The sequence below is a fragment of the Chanodichthys erythropterus genome, chromosome 21, assembly GCF_024489055.1.
Source record: "Chanodichthys erythropterus isolate Z2021 chromosome 21, ASM2448905v1, whole genome shotgun sequence".
Classification (NCBI taxonomy): domain Eukaryota; kingdom Metazoa; phylum Chordata; class Actinopteri; order Cypriniformes; family Xenocyprididae; genus Chanodichthys; species Chanodichthys erythropterus.
Genome location: NC_090241.1, coordinates 7,325,460 through 7,343,182, shown reverse-complemented (window position 1 = coordinate 7,343,182; position 17,723 = coordinate 7,325,460). Strand labels below are relative to the sequence as shown.

At 37.2% G+C, this 17,723-nt stretch overlaps 1 protein-coding gene across 1 annotated transcript in view; it reads left to right on the top strand.

Annotated features, from left to right (window-relative positions):
• abcc4 (ATP binding cassette subfamily C member 4 (PEL blood group)) overlaps window positions 1-13,083 on the top strand; it is a 52,055-nt gene extending 38,972 nt beyond the window's left edge. The window contains exons 21-30 of the mRNA XM_067372592.1: window positions 1,020-1,170; window positions 1,309-1,428; window positions 1,515-1,625; window positions 2,685-2,785; window positions 3,059-3,250; window positions 3,332-3,577; window positions 3,893-4,065; window positions 4,173-4,278; window positions 7,360-7,494; window positions 10,319-13,083. Of these exons, the coding sequence (XP_067228693.1) occupies window positions 1,020-1,170; window positions 1,309-1,428; window positions 1,515-1,625; window positions 2,685-2,785; window positions 3,059-3,250; window positions 3,332-3,577; window positions 3,893-4,065; window positions 4,173-4,278; window positions 7,360-7,494; window positions 10,319-10,408 (1,425 nt within the window). The 3' untranslated portion in view covers window positions 10,409-13,083. The remainder of the gene's footprint in view (window positions 1-1,019; window positions 1,171-1,308; window positions 1,429-1,514; window positions 1,626-2,684; window positions 2,786-3,058; window positions 3,251-3,331; window positions 3,578-3,892; window positions 4,066-4,172; window positions 4,279-7,359; window positions 7,495-10,318) is intronic.
• Window positions 13,084-17,723: the final 4,640 nt, after the last annotated feature.

Here is a 17,723-nt window from a genome sequence, read left to right as displayed (position 1 = left end):
TGTGCTGAATACAGTTTAATGACACTTTTTCCATTTAATAGGTTTATGAACAACTGAAAAAAGTACAAATGTAAGGGCATGTCAAACCTTCTCCAGGGCCCCAAAAATACTCAGACCCCTGAGGGTTAAATTACACTTTTTTTTAAAAATGATAATAAAGTTATAATGCTAAGTTTACAATCACAATTATATTTCAACTCCAATTTGCTGTAACTGTAACATTCTTTAAAATATCATCTTTTGTGTTCAACTTGAGGGTGCGTAAAAGATGACTGATTTTTCATTCTTGGGTGCACTATCCCTTTAACATCTCCTCGTAATTTCTTTGGACTGCCAAAATTTTAGGCATTTTGTGCAAAATTGGATTACATTGCATATGCAAATGAACCATAAATTCCAAGATCCTGACTGGATCCCAGTTGCTAAATTAATACTACTTTTTAGAATGGTTTTTACTACATAATTCATACATAATTTTTGTAAAATAGTAGGCATACACTGTATAGTGTATGCGCAGTATTCTGGTTTTCCATTCTGAATATGACCACGCTGAAATTGCGACCAAAGCAGTTTCTAAAAGAAGTTTTAAAGAGGGAGATCTCACTCTGACGTTATTGTGGATCTTTTACGTGGCGAGTACCAAAATCACGAGCACAGTAATGCCTCTGTCAGTTTGTGTTCTGCCATAGTCTGTGGTCATTCTCACACTAACCTTAAGTTTTTAACATGGTTGCGGGGATTATGGGTCATTTGAGTGAGATTGCACTCAGAAAGTGTCGAGTCATGCTGTCATGGCAGTCTCACTGTTTTTCTTCCGTGTTCTTTGATAAATGTTTGTGGTCAAAAGGAGCAGCCAAAACCACAAAGTGCATTTAATGACAGCAGTCAACTGCCATGACGCAGTGTTTCTAAAGCTCGCTTCCCATTTGGAACACACTTTGTTCACTTATTTTACGGTTTATTTATTTTAATTTTTATTCTGTACATCTCTCCCTTTTTCATGCTTTTGTGTACTACAGGTGTTTCTTCAAATCATTGGAGTCATTGCTGTGGCATCTTCAGTCATCCCATGGATTCTAATTCCTGTGCTGCCCCTATTGATTTGCTTCCTGTTTCTACGCCGCTACTTCCTGCGGACATCTCGAGATGTCAAGCGCATTGAATCCACTAGTTAGTGTCTTCAATTTTCGCAAATCAAATCTGAGAATAAAATCATCTTCAGTAATGTTTCGTCAGAACATCTTCTTATGTGTCCTATGAGTTAAGTCAATCTGATGTTGATGACTGTGTGTATTTGCGTTCCTACAGCTCGAAGTCCTGTATTCTCCCATCTGTCATCCTCACTGCAAGGCCTCTGGACCATTCGTGCCTTTAAAGCCGAGGAAAGGTTTCAGCAAGCGTTTGATGCCCATCAAGATCTTCACTCAGGTCAGTTCAGGAGTCGGCCAATTACAGGACTCAACTTAGCTCTTACCTTATGAATGTGGTGTTTAAAATGTTGTGTACTCCTACAGAGGCCTGGTTCTTGTTCTTGACCACTTCACGCTGGTTTGCAGTACGTTTGGATGGAATGTGTTCTGTGTTTGTGACCATCACAGCCTTTGGATGTCTTCTTCTTAAAGACAGTAAGAAATCCAGATCAAAGCATAAAAAAAACATACAAAGCACTACTCAACAAGCGCAATCCTCAGCGTTCATGGTGACAGTGCACTTGAGTCTTGAGTACTGGGACAACACAAGCTACACAACTAGGGGGAGAAATATTATAGATATTATGCATTTCATAAATATTTAATGGTATTGACAAAAAGTAGCTGTGAATCCTTAAAGATTTTTTAAATGAAACACTATAATTTAAATGTACTTTAATTTGAAATACATATTGTGTATATGCACTACTGTTCAAAGGTTTGGGGTCTTTTTTTGTTTGTTTGTTTGTTTTAATAAAGAAATGAATATCTTTATTCAGCAGTTATAAATATCTTTACTGTCACTTTTAATCAATTTAATGAAATTGATTAAAAGTGACTGTAAAGACATTTAAAATGTTAGAAAAGTTATATATTTAAAATAAATGCTGTTCTTGTGAACTTTGTATTCATCAAAGAACCCTGAAAAAAAAGTATCTTCACAAAAACAATGATTCATATTAGAATGATTTCTGAAGGATCATGTGACACTGAAGACTGAAGTAATGATGCTGAAAATTCAGCTTTGATCAGAGGAGTAAATTACATGTTAAAATGTATTAACATAGAAAACAGAAATATTATTACAGTTTAAAATAACTGTTTTTACTGTATTTGCAGCCTTGTTTGAGCATAAGAGCCCAAATTTTTGAATGGTAGTGCATGTATGTTTATACGTTCATACATTTATTCTATATGAAGCATGAAGTGAAAATGTTGCTCTCATAGTTATATGGGATGCCCCATGTCTCAAAAATGTATGGTCTTTGATGCTCATATTGCCTCAGATCACCAACTTTCTTTGAAAATAAACTTCTGGATGTTTCACTGTCAGTGGAAACATTTTTTTTTTTCTAGGATTAATATCAATTTTGTTTTAAAATCATTGTTACCCAACGCATTATGTTACTCATTATGATACCCAACTGTACTAGCTGAATCTCTTTTTTGAGACCAGTATGTGAATGGAGTATTGATTGTGTCTGATTTTCACAGGTATGAAGGCGGGAGATGTGGGATTGGCCTTGTCTTATGCAGTCACCCTAATGGGAATGTTCCAGTGGGGCGTTAGACAGAGTGCCGAGGTGGAGAACATGGTAAGAACCTTGAAATATTTGTCACATGATCTTTCAGAAGTAATTCTAATATGCAGATTTTATGCTCAAGAAACATTTATTGTGGGGAAAAAATATTTATTTAAAATAGAAATATGTTGTAACAATGTTAAAAAGTCTTTACTGCCACTTTTGATCAATGTATTGCAACCTTGCTGAATAATAGAAGGATGAGATCCACTGACGTAAACCTCTTATGGTGTGTGTGCATATTTACATAAATTAATATGCTTTCTGAATGATGTGTCCTTCTAGATGACGTCAGTGGAGAGAGTATTAGAGTACACAGAGCTAGAAAGTGAAGCACCTTGGGAAACCCAAAAACGCCCCCCTCCCGACTGGCCAAATCGGGGCCTGATAACCTTCGACAAGGTCAACTTCTCTTACAGTTCTGATGGACCTGTCATCCTCAAAAACCTCTCAGCCATGTTCAGACCTAAAGAGAAGGTGAGTCCAGCACCAGCTCCAGATAATCATACGAGTCAGTCAGGACATTTGCGCTGATGTCTTCTGCTCTGCGTTGATCAGGTTGGAATAGTTGGACGGACTGGTGCAGGGAAAAGTTCTCTGATTTCAGCACTGTTCCGTCTGATGGAGCCAGAAGGAAAAATCTTTGTGGACGGAGTGTTGACCTCGGAGATCGGCCTGCACGACCTCCGCCAGAAGATGTCAATCATCCCACAGGATCCTGTACTGTTCACAGGAACCATGAGGAAGAACCTAGACCCCTTCGGCCAGCACTCAGACCAGGACTTGTGGAACGCTCTGGAAGAGGTGAACACTCGCTGTAATAGAGAGCTGCAGGGATGACGTATTTATGTAGGCCAAAAAACGAGTTAGCATTTCAATTTTTAACATTTAATAGGTTTTAAAAAATATAACAACTTTTGATTTAAGTGAACAATCTTCACATAAACCCATTATAATAAATGTCCACATGATTGAATCACCCTAGATTGATCTTTTGTAACGGGCACATAGATCCATTTTCCAATGGACCTTTTACCTCAGTAGACTTCCATTACTATTATAGATATAATACAGTTAATAAGTGATCTCTGACTTCTGGCATATGCTGTCTGCTCAAAGGTCCAGCTGAAGGCTGCTGTGGAGGAGTTGCCTAGTAAGCTCGAGACAGAACTGGCTGAGTCCGGATCAAACTTCAGCGTGGGTCAACGGCAACTCGTCTGTCTAGCTAGAGCCATTCTGAGGAAGAACCGTATTCTCATCATCGATGAGGCCACTGCAAATGTGGACCCTCGGTGAGTCCTTTACCTAGTTACTTTTGACCTGGCTCTGAGATTGTTGAATATATAAATGAATATATAGGCACTCTGAGAGCTTTAAATGTATGTTATGTGTCCTACAGGACAGACGAGCTGATCCAGAAAACCATCCGGGAGAAGTTCAAGGAATGCACCGTACTCACCATCGCACACAGACTCAACACCATCATAGACAGTGACCGCATCCTGGTGAGTGCAGAGATGAAGAGCTCTTTATAATGCATTCGAATCCATTATGACCTGGGGTGCGTTTCCCAAAGCTAATCATCATCGCAAGTTCCGTCGTTACCAATAGAATTCAATGGAACTTGCGAACATAGTTGGCTAACGATGATTTTGGGAAATGCACCCCTGGAAAAGAAACAAAAATGCTTAGTTTTTAGTTCAGAAACTAAACATTGAAAATGAGCCAAAACTATTAAAATACACCATTTATTTAATTTCTATAGATTTTTTAAAAGATATAGCACCATTTACAAAAAAAAAAAAAAGGTAACACCTTTTACATTAGGGTCCACTTTACCCAAGCATCAACTGAGGCTTTACAAATTAATTAAAAATGCATACTTTTGTTTTTTAGTTTGTTTGTTATTTTACATTCGTAACATTGTAAGTTACATTTGGCTCGGAAATACCATAGACTGTAAAAAAAATATGGACGTAGTGTCCGTGACGTCACCCATAGAGTTCTGAACAGCAGTTTTGACGCGTAAATAAGGCCGCGGCCATCTTAGCTGTTCGTCACCGCACGTCACTCCCGGATAACTGAAAATGGGCAAAGAGGCGGGACGAAGTTGGAGCCTATGCGACTTGTTGCTGAAACCACGTCCGCCCTAGCTATCTATCTTAGATACTATCTAAAATATTAATAAAGATAACAATATCATTAGAAAGTACTAAAGGATTACTGTCAATCTACGGTGATTTTTTTTTACGTTATAGATGCTCCAACACTAGTAGGCTAATTAATTTGTGTGGGGTGTGCAAATAACACAAATCAAATGGGATTTCATACCTTTATAATGAAATGGAGATTGCGAGATGAATCCAATCCGTGGCACTTGGGTAAAATAGATGTATATCTCTCAAATGTTCTCTCAAACTAATGAGCACGTGTCCAAAGCATAATTTTTCAAAATAGTGCAGCATTTTGAGTTATATCCAAGCAGTGCTGTCGGAGTTATATTTCCTAGCTCCTGGTATTGTCATTGTAGTAAATCTCAGGAACAAAAATTTTAGCCAATGCCACGACGATCCAACAACGTGTGTTCCGCATGCGAGCACATGTACACAGACTGACATCTGTCTCAAGTATGCAGCAAGCCATATATTGTATAAAATAATCCAGAAAAAAGCACAAATACGACTGAGATGCCAAATTCAGCGGCTGAAATGAGCTGTTGAGGTAACATGACGGCTCACAGACAGCAGCGGCATACCTGTCACTCAAGTGACCACACCCTTAATTATGCAGAACTTTAAGGCTTAATATAATTTAAACAGATGAGCTATAAAAAAATTCACCCCCCTCAAAGTTGTCATGAAGGGCAAAATTTGCAGTATAGACCAAAACCACAATATGAACCAGAGTGTAAACATGTTTTTTTCTGCTGTAAACTTTGCTAATTTAATATGATGGTCAATGAGATTCTGCTCACTTCTGCAGCCTGTCCCTAGCGGCCAGTTGATGAATTGCAGTTTAATTCACTTCCGTATTGGCTTCACGAGAAACAGGGGGAGGTTGCCGCTTGGGAAATACTTAAAAATTAATTATCTTTTATCTGAAATTCCAGAGTAGGGGTGTAACGGTACGCATATTCGTACCGAGCGATTCACGGGGAAAGTTCCAAATGGAAGTGATCATCCCTATGCCCTATGTGATCATCCCTATACCCTATGTGATCATCCCTATGTGAGCAGGGCACGCGCGTGCCATATGTAGACGCTTGGAATGCACTTGGCTAAGAGAGCGGCATAATTTCCTCATTATCTTCAGCTGGGATGTTCCCGTGACAATGCAGCGCCAGCATAAATAATATACAATTCATATTTTTAAAAGTTTTATATATATTACTTTTTATATACAGTATTATATAGCATATTTTAAAAACTTTTTAAAATATAAAATGTATGTTTTTATTTGCAACAGTTAGGCTAAAAAAAAAAAAAAGAATTGTGCCGTCAAAACAGCGACATCTGTTGACGGACACTGTGCTGCGTTGTCACTGGAACATCCCAGCTGAAGATAATGAGGAAATTATGCCGCTCCCTTTGCCAAGTGCATTCCGTGTCCTGCTCACATAGGGCATAGCGATGATCACTTACATTTGGAATTTGCCTCGTGAACCGTTCGGTACTAATACGCGTACCATTAGACCCCTATTCCAGAGTAATATCAATGTTGTTTTGTTAGAAAATGAATATGTAGGTTTCATAAATTTGGATTGTTTTTGAGCAGTCATGAGTTCGAAGGAATTTAATGAATTTCAATGGAGTTAATACTGGTAATTACGAGATTATTCTTAGAAATTTCATATAATGATATATTTAAATAAGAATTCAGATGAATTTTGAAAAATATATTTTTTCTTGCACCAGTTTTTTTTTTTGTAATTCATGTAAAATTTCTCAATAGTTAATTACAAGAATTAAAAAGGGGTCAATGTAGTAAAAACACTAATTTAAAACAGATTTTTTCACTCATTAATGAGAAGTTATTAATATGGTTCCAGTTCAAAAATATTAAGTTATGAAAATCATATGCAGATTTTGAATGTTTTATGAGGATTAAAGGGATAGTGAAAATAATGAAGATTCTATCATATTTACATAATTTCTCACCCTCATATCTTTCTAAACCTTCATGGTTTTCATCCTGCTTTTTTCCATGCTACATAAGTGAGCCATCAAGCTCAAAGTCAACAACAAAAAAAAAGGCACCATAAGAATACCACAAATGTACTTTTATAGTAATTTTTATGTATGCTGCATATTTATGAACAAAAATGATTAAAGTAATCACTTGCTGTTTCGGTGAGTGAGCCAGTGGACTAATTCGAAGCAATAACTTGTGAGTTTAACTGACTGATCTTTTGAGTCTTTTTATTTGATTCATTAAAAAGTACCAGATCATAAGAGTCATTAGTTACCAGATCTTAATTTCACAAATCATTTAGTTCCAGTATTTTTCTTTCCAATGGAACCAGTTTTGTAAAGGTACTCAATACTAAAAGGGAGGCATAAAAAAATAGATGTTTATTTTTCTTGCAGGTTCTGGATGCAGGTCGGATCCATGAGTATGACGCCCCCCACGTTCTCCTACAGAACCAGAACGGGATCTTGTACAAGATGGTGCAGCAGACAGGAAAGGCAGAGGCAGCCTCGCTCCTGCAGACCGCCAAAGAGGTAAGCAGATCACTGGACGTCCACAGGAGCATGGTGACCCCCTGCATCAGTTTAATACCGATGTGAAGTCTCCCATCCATGTTGCCCTGTCCGATGGCCAAATATGTGCCACATGTACCTGTGCCAGAAACCCACAATACGCAGTGTTTCAAAGAGCCCAGGCCTTTGTGCTGTCAGTCAGTATTAGTTTCCCCCTCCTCAGCGGCATGTTGTTCTCCCTTCGGATCAGGTTCCTCTCCACCTCCTTCAACCGGTGAGCTCATTCTCCGAACCGGCCCCTCTGGAGCTGACCGCCGGGGCTTTCAAGCACACATCTACCTGATATTAGACCACTCTGCCTTTGTGTGCTCTGAATACCGGCTCAATTGAGAGTATATCTGATAGTGTGGCCAACTGTTTGTCGGCCATGCTTTGTGTTGTTGGGACTTTTCTCTGTGTATCTGCGGGGGGTGTGGGTCTGAACACCAGGTGCTTTTTCTTCTTTTTGTCTTTACGCTCATTGTTAGCCATGGGTGCTTTTAAATACAATGAGAGGTTTTGATTACTGCATAATAATGATATTAAATAAGGGGGGATTTTTACTTCCATTCAGCCTCCTGTGTTCTGTCCCCTGTGTTTAGAAAAGCATTGTCAGGGAAGGTTTGGGAAAAGAGTGACGCCTTTCATCCCATTCCAGGTCTCATTAAAGGGTCATATATATATATAAATACACAGTGCTGGGTAGATTACTTACAAATTGTAATGCGTTACAGATTGCAAATCACATGATAAAAATCGTAGTTATTAATGTAATCTGTTAGATTAAACATTTTAGGTAAAGTACCTTCTGATTACTTTTAGATTACTTTTGACCTAATTCATTGATCATATTGATTTAAAATATTAATACCATATTGATGTAAAAATACAAAGAGAAAGAAAATATATTCCACAATATTAAGGGCATTAACCCCCTGCAGTTTTTTGGGAAACCATGACAATGTTTTATTTAGTGAGTTCATGAAAAGCTGCTAATTAATTCAATCATAAAAAATGCAAATTAAAGTAAATAAATAAAAACAAATCAAATATGAAATATTTTATTTGTTTACCTGCATGTCATGTGACCGTTAATCAGCATCAGAGAACCGTGAATATGCGAATGTGTTGTTAAATTGACTTAAATATATATATATAAAAGAGGTGCAGCTGACAAAATGACTCACTGAGTGATTTGTTGTATGAATATCTGAACATACAACATATTAGGGCTGCACGATTAATCGAAAATAAACTGCACGTGATTTGGCAAATGGCTGCGTTTGTTTTGTTGTTTTTTTTATGCGCAGCTTGTCAGTGAAGTACGGCTAAATGCTGCTCCATATGAAAGCCGAAAGCTGCAATAACTAAACTTATCATTTTGTTGGCAGATTGTAATCCAGAAAGGTCCAAATGACAATCATCAGTGACAACTGGAGATTCACCCATAGTCAAGATTTATTGCTTTTTTTCTCAGTTGGTCAGAACAAAAGTAGCAGACATGTTACTTGCTTGTTCAGATGACATGTTCTTATTTTTTTTCTTAATAAAATTCTTATTTTGGTCATACTTCCAAGATGTAGAATCTGTGATTCTGAAGTATAGTACCCATAGTATCCACACCGACGTAGTGATTGACGGCAAACATGCGCTGAGGAGCCGTGCCGTTGCACAACCCATGTAAAGATGATAATTCCGCAAATAACTGCAGTTGCAGGTTTCAGACAGAGATGGCGACAAAGAGGCAAAACTTACGGCCTGCAGCTTTAAACATGACTAATAAACACACGACTACTACAAAGTATGGTTTATCCGAGTTCTTCAAGCCTTCTCGGGTATTTTCATGATAATAAAGTATATTTATAATGCAATGCCAATCGACATAGCCTTTATCACTGTATAGAATACTATGAAATATGTGTGCTTTATTCTGTGTAAGAAGCCACATCTCACAGAATGATGTTATTTCAAACACTCAACTGACATTATGTGAGTTTTAAGTGAGACATTAAGTGAGTTTGGAGTAAAAACATGCTATTACATGTTGTCTTTTGTTGGACAAGAGGTTCATAAATGCTTATGTTTGAAAAGATGTTTGATGCATGTTGCTTTTTCAAAAGCACATTATAAGCACTCTCAGTGCTTTCAGATGGAGTAGCATTTACTTCTGATCACAGAGCCATGCTTCACTGACAAGCTGCGCATGAAAAAAAAAAAATCACACAATGGTTTAAGCACGATTTTCGGATTTCAGGGGACTACGCATTGTGCATAAGCAATGCTGTTATCGCTTGTTTCTGCTTCTTTTTTTTTTTTGGCTGTGTTTTGATCTGGAGATTCTCTCCTCTTTCAGAAGATGCGTAATAGCGTATAACAGTGAAAACACTGAAAGCTGGAAAATTCCATTAATGGTGGGGAGAGAGTTACAATGTGTTCATCAGGATTTAATTAGATATGCAATAGAGAAAACACTCCTTAAATGTGAAATGATTTCTGTAAATTTAGTGGTCAAGAGCTGTTGCCTTTCTGTACTTGTGGCTGGTGTGTGCAATTCCACAAATCGAGAAGACTTTACCAACATCTATAAGTGATAAGCTTTTTTGAAAACTGAAAAGATAAAAAAACATGATGTGGGGAGAATCAATGAATATATAATCTAAAAATGTAACATTTCAAAATTCTCATAATCGGACTATAACTACAATTTTTGGAATCTGATTATGGAATCCAGATTACATGTAATCGGTTACTACCAAGCACACTGCGTGTACATCACACTAACCACGCTCTCTCTTTTCATTTTCAGTCTTACATGAACCGCAGTCCGGCCCACCAGCTCAATGGTTTCGCCACCACTGGAGATGGCAGCTTGGTTATCTTCGAGACAGCTTTATAACAGCCTGGAATGTGATGTACATGGGGCACAGCTTCCCCAGCATCCTCAGCTTCTGCGGAAGACAACAGCCAAACGTTCTGTCTCCCTCGCTCAAGACACCAGGCTGAGCGGAGCAGGAGATGCGTACATGCGCTGAACGCACACGCCAATGACTCCAGAGAGGACGGGCTGCAATCACACGAGAGGAAGCACCAGTTAGACTTTATACACCAGCGTTCTGATTTCTCCAGTATCCTAGCGATAGGTTGTACACTGTATATTATGATTATAAATATGTGCCTTAATGTGTACCAGCACTGCTATAGGCCAAAGAGATTGCTTGCCTTTGCTCAAATTAAACACTATGCTATGAGCTTAGACTAACTTAGTTTTACTAACGGTGCCTTTATACTCATGAACCTTCTGAAAGTTACAATAAGGCCTTATAAACATTGACAACAATGTACTGAGAGGGCTCTAAAAAGTAGTTTAAAAATGGCATCTATTTTTATTATTATTATTATTATTCTGACACTCCATTTGCCTTAATCAAAAACAATAATCACCTTTTAGAGACAGCTTGGAGAAAAACATTTGCTGGAAAACAATCTTTCTGTAAATGCTGTATTGTATAGAATATGGAGACTCTTAATGTTTGACACAATTTCTTGTGCAATACAAAAAAGACTGAGCTGTTACTTTTGAGATTAATGTTCCCTTTAAATGCAAAGCTGTCCCTGATTCTTTTGATCTTTAAAAAAAAAAATTTTTTTTTAATATAATTTGATTTGTGAATTTGAAACTGAGAATGAAAGGGATGTTGAGTGACTGAAAACACCATTGTAATTTATATATACACGTTTAGTCCTTTTTACGCTTTCATTTGTTTTGTTTTTTTCACGGAGGTAAAAAGAAAGAAAGTTGCAGTACTAGCCAAAAAGATTTTTTTGAAGTGCAGTTTAGCTCAAAAGCTTTATTTAAAATTTACATTTATTTAAACTTGTTGGTTATTTGTTCAAGAATTAAGTTAAATATTTGTCAAATACCATCTGGGATTGTGTTCTGTTAAAAATGACTGCTGTTTAAGGAAACAGCATTTGCTGTTTAAAAGTCAAAAGTACATGTTTGTCTTATTTGTCGTCATGTTAAAATTTGTGTTTGCAATTGTGTCATATCAGATTCTTATATTTGGATTAAACCACTTTGATAAATATAAAAAGAGAAAGATGTGGCAAAATGTGATTTAAACAATCTGTGTAATATAAGTGTACAATGAATATACATTATTATCACTTAATAGTTTAGTTTGAACTTGTTTGTTCGTCTTTGGCTCAAAGCCACTTGCTACAAACGTTTCTTCGCGGAAGCTTTAATTTCAGTGAGTGAGATAAAATATTTCAACTCAATTTTGTGTCCAATTATTTTCCAGATGTAGTTTTGGTATTAATGTCAAAGTTAACTTGCCTTGTGTTCGCTATACAACAGTGGGTGATGTTCATGAAGACGACTCGGCAGATTTGAAGTGTTTCCCCATATTGCAGCTACTTTCTTTTTGCATGTTCGATTGAAGGGTTAGTTCACCCAAAAATGAAAAGTCTGTCATTAATTACTCACCCTCATATTGTTTCACACATGTAAGACCTTCGTTCATCTTCGGAACACAAATTAAGATATTTTTGATGAAATCTGAGAAGTATATGACTCGTCCATAGACAGCAATTTAACCAACACTTTCAAGGTCCAGAAAGGTACTAAAGACATCTTTAAAACAGTTGAAATGACTGCAGTCACTTTTTAGTTTTAGCGACGAGAATACTTTTTGTGCACAAAAACAAAAAAATAACGACTTTATACAACAATCTCTTCTCTTCCCTGTCATTATCCTTACGTAGTTGCAAGTACAGTGAAGGCTTTCATGTTCACGTCCAGCCAAAGCTGATCACATGAGCAGCACGACGCATGCTTTGATGCTGACGCAGGAGCCGGCCAATAATGAGTCGGCGTTCTGACATGGAAGCGCTGGACTTTAACAACATGAGAATGACACACCAGAGAAGATATTATTGAATAAAGTCATTATTTTTGTTTTGTTTTTGTGGATAAAAAGTATTCTCATCACTTTATAAAATTAAGGTTGAACCACTGCAGTCATGTCGACCTTTTTAACAATGTCTTTAGTACCTTTCTGGACCTTGAAAGTGTTGGTTAAATTGCTGTCTGACGAGAGTATTGTAGAAAAGAGAACATGGCCCCTTTAAGTATTTTAGTTACTCTTTCTGTGATCTAGTCTCTTATTGGTTGTTCAGTTACGACTGCGGTCACGTCCACTGAGTGGCAAAAGACTGAGCGGCAACGTTTGTTTTCAGCGTGAATGTCGCGAAAAACACGCAAAATCAGAGCTTTTTGATTGACTGTACAAATCGCTTTGACACAAAACTTGAGGTATATATTTAAAAACTGCAGAAAGCAACAGAAAAATAAGCAAATGGATCACTGAAATTCACAGAAACAACTGGACTCCAGCAGAGAAACATGATTTGCAGTTATCATTTTGTGTCAAATTGTTGGTTTTTGAGGTAAAATCATACCGTATATGTTGTATTGTTATATATTATGTTGACAACTCATCAATTAAATATTTGCCATCTTATTTTCTGCATAATTTGGTGTTTTTAAATAAACAACACTGACAAAAACTACACTGCGTTCCAAATTATTATGCAAATGACATATAAGATTTCAGTACAATAAACATTCAGATTTTAGTTTTTCTAAGAAAATGTTTGTTTGTTTGTTTATCCATGTCTTTTTAGACAACTGGTATCAATCTCAGACAAAATAATTTTCCAGATCTATGGAAACCCTACTTAGAGGTTGTTCCACATTATTAAGCAAGTTATGGTTCTCATGCAATATGGGGAGGGAGGAAGAAATATCTTTCTGAAGATGAAAAACATGAAATGGTGCAATGTTGTGCAAAAGGCATGAAAACAACTAATATTGTGTGAAACTGAATGGCGATTATCGAATTATCATAAGATAATTACATTTAAATACATTTTCAAACAGTTTTATTGCTGTGGTGTTTTTTTGCAGCATGGGATAGTGCATAGTGCATTGTACAATAGTGCATTGTACTATGCACTATCCTCCTTTTTATACCATAGCTGAAAATGGCCAGTTATGAACTCCACATATCTTGCAAAAGTCATTTTAATACCCTCCATCTCACTTCCCAATATTCCAGTCCAAATCATCACCCGCCAGCTCCTTGCAGACGTTACAGTCTTATTGGAACGTGGTGGCCATTCACCAACCATCCAGGAATCCATCCATTTAGACCATCCAGTAGTAGTACAGCATTATTCAGTAAATAAAAGTATTTAAAAATTAGTCTTCATGTATTTCTAAACCCACTGTAAATGTTTCTCTTTGTGAGGTTTGGTTTGGAGTGGCTGAAATGCATCTTTACGCACAACTGCCAGCCTGCATGGAGAGCTTCTTGAGACTCCAGAGGCACCAGCAGCTTCAAATACCTGTTTGCTGCTCAACACTGGCTTTTTTATAGCTGCCCTTTTAATACAATAAATTTTTTTTTAATGGGACTTTCATTAATAAGCCTTTATCTGACCGAGTTCTGCTGTGCTCTAAATCACTCACAAATCTTATGATAATTCGATAATCTCCATTCAGTTTCACACAATATTAGTTGTTTTCATGCCTTTTGCACAACATTGCACCATTTCATGTTTTTCATCTTCAGAAAGATCTTTCTTCCTCTCCATATTGCATGAGAACTGTGACTTGCTTAATAATGTGGAACAACCTCTAAGTAGGGTTTCCATAGATCTGGCAAATTATTTTGTCTGAGATTGATTCCAGTTATCTAAAAAGACATGGATAAATAAACGAACAAACATTTTCTTAGAAAAACTAAAATCTGAATGTTTATTGTACAGAAATCTTACTGATTTGTCTCTTGCATAATAATTTGGAACGCAGTGTATACTATAAAACTATATATGTTTTAAGGCTGGACAATATGACGATATAACATTGATATAAGTGATTACGCGGATTTAGACCTACCGATATTGGAGTTATATAAAATATTCACAGGCAGATTTACTATATGTATTTCCCCACAGTCGAAAACAGGCACATATAAATGTCAGGAAACACGATTCGCTGCATGTCAATATCCATGGATTAGGTTTATTTAGGAACACTATGTTATAAGGAACACTTTCGAGTCCAACCTTTAGTGTAATTCGTTAGTTTTAGTCGCGTTTTCGCAGTTTCCTCTATTAAATCCAGTCATGCAGCAGGTTCTTTTGCCACTCAGTCCACCTGAGGGAGCGCGTTTTCAGCGGGAAAGTGACGTCGTTGCATACCCTCTAAAGAGCGTAAAGTTACGTTTTACTTTAGTTAGTTTTTGGAGTCGCTCGCATGCTCATCACACGTCGGAAAAACTGCCGTCCTGTGCCGGAGCAAGAGCGCCTATATCTGCCCCATCAATTTCAAATAAAGTGTGTGTTCATGAATGCTATACTGTTGGTGGGTACGCTGGAACTTTGACTTACATCTATGCATTAGTTCAATGAACTCTGTGAATGAATCTCCTTGTCGTGGTTCATTTCACCCACGTTTCCATTGCATCAACTCAAATCAGTAGCATGACAATATACCTCGCGGATTTCATCAAAAAATATCTTAATTTGTGTTCCGAAGTTGAATGAAGGTCTCACGGAACGACATGAGGGTGAGTAATAAATGACACAATTTTCATTTTTGGGCGAACTAACCCATTAAGTTTCCCTCAGGACTTTTGTAAAAGCCAAATGACCATACCTCAGATTTGGTCCTCATTATGGTTCACATATCACGTCTAAAAACACATGGAAAGCGCAGCCGCGCTGCTTTCTTCTTCTTTCTAAAGCGCTTGTGCTCCTTTAGTGTCTGTCATTGAACTGCGCTCTCCTTGACGACGAGGAAGTTTCAGCAAAGGATAAATTGATTTCTAGCCCTTACATTAGCTCTACTACTAGATATATTTATGGAGATGAGATATAAAAACCACATTGTACAGCAATGATCAGCTGTCCAGCTGAGCTTTCAATGTTTTGTTACAGAAAGCCCATAGCTGATCAGTTGGTTCTTGTCACATGACCTGCGGTGCACTTGCAGCATTCTGAAAAGTTGAGAATTTTTCATCTCGATGCGCCTGGAAAACGCACCGCACGGCATGCGTCATGATCGCAAGGCTTCCAATATGAGCACGCCTGCCGCAAGCCTACATTTGAAATAACAAATTTGATTGCGCAAAAAACGCAATATGTGAACGGCTCCTTAGAAGGCTGAAAAATCTCCTGAGCACAATCACTGCCTTCTGCCATTCCTTCTCGAATAAAAAAATAAAACGTTGTATGCTGCGCCTGCGTCAGGCTGTTGCTGGCTGGACAGGATTTACCGCGAGTTTTCAAAATCGTGTTAATCAAACACTGTTTTAATGATAATTAAATATTAAATGGTAATACTAACCATCAGTATTTTATCGTGATTTATTGTAAAAACCGGTAATCGTCCCATCCCTAGTGGCTAACAAAATATCTGTGTGTACAATTCCATAAAACTTTTGAGAAAGGAAAATTTAAAAGATAAAAAAGAAGAATTTGGGGGAATCAATGAATTCTGAATAATTTACTGCCATTTTGAGAATATTAAGTATTCATGTAATCAATAAAAAATAACTGTAATCTGATTGCGATATTTAAAAAATAAAAGTATTGTAATCTAATTACAAGTAGTTAATTTTTGGAATCTGATTACATAATCCAGATTACATATAATCAGTAACTACTCAGCACTGGTCAGGGGCTTGATTAATTCATATTGCATTTTATTTTATTTCCCTTTTTTTAATTAATCTCACTAGAATGACTACACTAATAATTATCATGTCACAGTGCATAATATGTTATCCTAACCTTCATTTCCATATGGGTTGATTACAACTGGGAAACCCCCTGTATTCCAATAACCCGGAGAAGAAAAAACGTTGTCACTTTACATCCCGCCCCATAATGTCTTTAAGATTTGGTGCCGGAGGTGACAGCAGGTATTTGTTTACAGTCTGTCATCCGTGTCTCATGGTGTTTTGAGACGATGTTATGTTAGGGCATAAAGGAATTAACCTGAAGGCAAAATCCTGGATTGACTGAGAACAAGAGGCAATGTGTTAGGCAAGCAGGCATCGAATCACAGCCTCTTGTCCTCAACATTTGTGGCTTTGTCTGTAATCGTAACCATCATCTCTGGAGAGTAAGTGATACTGTAGGCCTTTCTCCTCTTGGATGGACAAACAAAAGTGTGAGATCTTTGCAGTAGACGATCCTATTGTGTTCAGTTCAAAGGTGTGCACAAGAAGGAATGCTTGCCTTTACTTTTCCATTGAAAAAGCACTTTCAATACACTCTGGTAATGCGCAAAAATTGAGAGAAGATATGAAAGGATAGCCAGATCCATTATTATAGGAGATATGTGGTATGCTTCCCTTACAGCGATGATCTCATGAAAAAGCTGTACGCACACTCGCACACACACTCTCTCTTAAACATGTTGATAAGTAGGCCAGAGTTACTTTAATTCTGTGCATTAATCGTGTAATTTAGCCTGACCTTGTATATTATCATTTGAAGTGGAATTTGCAATACCATTACATAACCATTATGCACCATTAATCAAAATGATTCTCACTGGATGAATTTGTGTTTAAGCTTTTGAATAATACCTAATTTATGATAATTACTAAAATATGTGATGGGGGGGGGGGGGGGGGGGGCAAAAAAAAACCCACCAAGTGTCCCGCTACCAGGACAGCTAAAGAAAGCACAAATATTTCTATTGTTAAAAATGATGATGTGAACTTCTTGTAGGTAATAGAGTTTATTCACAAATACCACTATGTTTTGAAGAATGAGTGGTTTAGTCCAAATTTTCTGAAAAGACATCACTTTATATGATGAACAGATTAAATTTAGGCTTTTATTCACATATAAGCTTTGATCAGCAAACATAAACAGAAGCTCAACCAAACCTGCTTGACACACAAGAACAAACCTCTTGCGGAAGCTCAAATATGCTGCGTTACAGACGAAAATAGACCTCATTGGTTCTTGAAGAAGCTCAAATATGCTGCATAACACATGAGAATGAACTTCAAACGTGCTGCGTAACACATGAGAATAGACCTCACTGGTTCTTCCGGAAGCTCAAATGTACTGCGTAACACATGAAAATGAACCTCGTTAGTTCTTCCGGAAGCTCAAACATGCTG